The 3,700-nt window shown below is 39.0% G+C and overlaps 1 protein-coding gene across 1 annotated transcript in view; it reads left to right on the top strand.

The window, feature by feature from the left end:
• The window catches only part of BMPR2 (bone morphogenetic protein receptor type 2), a 104,752-nt gene that overhangs the window by 49,364 nt on the left and 51,688 nt on the right, over nt 1-3,700 (top strand). The window contains exons 2-3 of the mRNA XM_005415929.2: nt 2,062-2,235; nt 3,511-3,690. Of these exons, the coding sequence (XP_005415986.2) occupies nt 2,062-2,235; nt 3,511-3,690 (354 nt within the window). The remainder of the gene's footprint in view (nt 1-2,061; nt 2,236-3,510; nt 3,691-3,700) is intronic.

The raw sequence follows: 3,700 nt of genomic DNA, 5'->3' as shown, positions 1-3,700 counted from the left end.
GGAATGTGCAGTGATCAGCATGAAAACTCTACTTGTTGGATGAGTAACCTTTATTTTTTTTGTTGGAAAAGTTTCCCACTGAGATCATCTGACATTAAATTGTGTCAAGTTCACTCGTATTTTTATTACTTTGCAAGAAAATGGATAGACACTCAGGTTGCTAGCTCTGTGTTGTATTTTCTCATGCTTGCCCCATCCTCCCCTCTGCAGGTATTCTTATAGGGCAATGCAGTCTTTTTAAATCAGAAAAGCCTTTGGTAGTTACTTTTATTTTCTGTAGTACATGTATGGTTGGACAGCATCTAGCATGACTCTTAACAACTTCTCTTTTTTTGAGTATCTTCTCATATTCTTACCTCTCAATCTTGATCCTAGGAGTTTTATAGAAAGATTAAGCGTCCTGAAAAGTGAGCAATTAAAGCTGCCTCAATCAGTGGTGCACAGACATGATACATGTCATTATTTTTTGTCTGAGTCCAAGGCAAACTCAAAAGGTTTTGGTTTGTTTTGGTCTTTTTTCTTCTTTTATTAGTTCATGGGCTCAAAGATTTCTTCTTTTAACATATTGAGGTATTATTAAATAATATGACAATATGACTTTCCTGGAATTACTTTTCTTTTTAAACAAGGAAACCAGATTTGTGTGGCTGTTTCATAAATTCTGTTCCTTTAAATCAATTTTTCACAAAGGCAAGTTATGAAAGGGCTTATCTTGAAGCAATTTGAGCATTTTGTAAACAACCAGATCTTGGATGGCCTTAGCCCCACTCAGCTATCATATGCAAGAGATTTTAAAACCTTCTTACTGTCCCTCAGAGCAGATGTGTCCTATTTCACAAGGCTGTATACTTTTGTCCCATTGTGTCTTGAAAATTATAATTCTGTGATAGTTTTTTCTCCTTTGACTTTTCAAAAAGTGAGTCAGATGCAGCTCCCTTACGGCAGTGGGGTGCTGTCCTTTCGTACGCTGTCTCTTGGCCAGTCCCGTGTCATGGAGCAGAGAATGCAGGACAGATGCTTCACGCCTGGCATACTCAGCTGTTCTGAGAATAAAACTGCAGCGTGCAACTGGCAAGTTCTGCTGCAGGCAGCATGTGCTGGCTGTTCATGTGTGACCTTTTTGTACTCAGTAACTTGACTAACTCTGCTCAGAGAGATTTTTTAAAAAATCAGATGTGAAATTTAGGCAACTGACTTTCTGACCAGAGTTCAGAGAGGTGGGTGAGCAGCATGGACTGCCAGCCAGGTTCTTGGAGTGTGGGGAGCTGCAAGGGATTGAATTACACTGGCTTAAGAAGTTTCTCTCTCCTCAGCTGAGAGTTTTGCCCCCACTGAGCTGACACGCAGCTCAACTGATCACATGTGCTCTGCCAGACTAGTAGAAAAATCAGCTAGGTTGTGCTATTTTAATTACTGCTGCCACACCATAAACTGGGAAACACTGACAGAATGCTGGCCTGAATAGTGGAGCAATCTATAGTTGTCTCAGCATAAGAGAATTACAAATTTTGACTCCTAATGAATAATAACAGCTTTAAAAGTGAGACACATGTATCCAAGCCTCTTGGTTTTTCTTAGCCAATCACCCCAGCTGGTGACACAGTGAAGCAGTGTTCTTGCAGTAAGTCTGCCTTGCTGAAACATGGCTTCTTTGGGGCCAGTGCTGAAGAATGATCAAAGAAATAAACCATCTGTGAGAAGATATTTTATACAGTATCTTTTAATAATTTACAGTTACATATGCTATAATTTTACTTTAAGTTCAAAATCTCTTTTACCCAAAAGACCAATCTACTTCATCTTGCATCTTTTTGCTGCCAATGCTTTGATGAGAGTTAAAGAACTGGATGAAATCTAGTTGCTGAAAAATGTACTACAAATTCTTACTGTGATTGGATGTTTGCTGAGCTGTACTTCTGAATAGTTTCCTAGTGCCTTGTAGTTACACATCTAGCTTTTTTGAATGTATCTTTTCAGAAGACCTTAATAATCTCTTTATTAAAGTTAATATTTTATGCATGGAATCACTGACAAAAATTATTTTTCTTTCTTTGGCTAAAGCTACCCAGAGTGAGGAGCGGCTGTGTGCATTTAAAGACCCCTATCAGCAGGACCATGGAATCAGTGAGAGCCGAATCTCCCAGGAGAATGGCACCATTTTGTGCATGAAAGGTAGTACCTGCTATGGACTTTGGGAAAAAACAAGAGAAGGAGACATACATCTTGTAAAACAAGGTATGTAACAGTTCAGTTATAGTGCAGTAGTTTTGTTACTTATTTCCCTTCTTTGTGATCTAGCCAGCTCATCCAAAGCTGCACAGCTGCAGAACTAGATTTCTTGCACATTGTTAAAATGCATAATTTTAAACTTTCCATTTAACTATTTTAAATGTGAACAGAAAGTTTGTTTGAAATTAATGACTTCTGAAAGAGACCAAAGACATCAATGTGCAGTTGAAAGAAGAAGCATTAAAATTTCTTGTTACATAGGATGTCCAGAGGAAGATGGCTTTCTTGAATTTCAGTATATTTATTGATGTAATGATTAATATAACAGTAAGTGTCTTATTAAGTAGAAAGTGTATATTCATACTGATTGGATGTTTGCTTACAAAGGAAATTGCAGCTTTAGTTCAGATATCAGTACTGTAATTCGGTGCTGTTGTGTGGGGAGAATGAAGGTAGGAGGTGAGGAGGGCCTTGCAGTTTCTGGAGACATGTTTTGATTATGATTCTCAGGGATTCTTCTCTTTCTTACTCGGATGCAAGTTAATGTAGTATAATACTGAATGAAAGTGCAGCTGGTATTTACAAATAGCCTGTGGAGTTGTAGTCCATGATTCCTGTTTGATCGGGCAATCTGCTGAAGGGAGCAGCTTGACTCCTCACCTCTGCCCCACTGCTGCCCCTTTCCCTTCCAGGTATTTGCGGATAAATGACATTTAACTGCTGTTGACCATGCTTGGGAATGAACAGTTGCTGCAGGGACAAAGGACCTGGTATGAACCAGGCAATAAGTTGTGGTCCTGTAGAAAAGACCAGTGATGCTGACAATGAGGAAGAGCAGAATTTTGAAAATTATGCAAGAAGCCCCAAGCTGTAGATGCAGTCTTGTGGCCTAAGGAAGGGATTAGGTTGCAATTCATATAGTCTGTGGACCAGAAAATGGTGATATGGTCTGTGGTATCAGAGAGATGAGAAAAAGCCTATTTCTGCTTAGAAGGCTCAGAAATTCAGGTTTTATCATAGTAAGGCAACAGCTGAACATTGGCCTTCATCCCTGTCCACATTTTCTTCTCCTTGGCTATGGGGAGTTCTAAAAGAAGTTCTTCAGGTTTTGGTTTAAAATATGGTAGTAAAGTCAGACAAGCAAATTATGATAACTGTTTTCACCCACTCTGTAATGTTTAATCAGGTAATGTATGGATTTCTGTAGGTGTGTTTATCCAGTCAGTAGAATTAATTTTATACTTACTTGGAAAAAAAAAAGTAATTTGCTTCTTTTTGCAGGTTGCTGGTCTCATATAGGAGACCCACAGGAGTGTCACTTTGAAGAGTGTATAGTTACAACCACCCCTTCCTTGATTCAGAATGGAACATACCGCTTCTGCTGCTGTAGTACAGACTTGTGTAATGTCAACTTCACAGAAAACTTCCCACCTCCTGACCCCACTGATACAACACCTTACAGTAAGTCAGA

The sequence above is a fragment of the Geospiza fortis genome, unplaced genomic scaffold, assembly GCF_000277835.1.
Source record: "Geospiza fortis unplaced genomic scaffold, GeoFor_1.0 scaffold112, whole genome shotgun sequence".
Classification (NCBI taxonomy): Eukaryota; Metazoa; Chordata; class Aves; order Passeriformes; family Thraupidae; genus Geospiza; species Geospiza fortis.
Note: the sequence above shows the minus strand (reverse complement) of the source record. Positions and strands in the feature narration are given on the sequence as shown.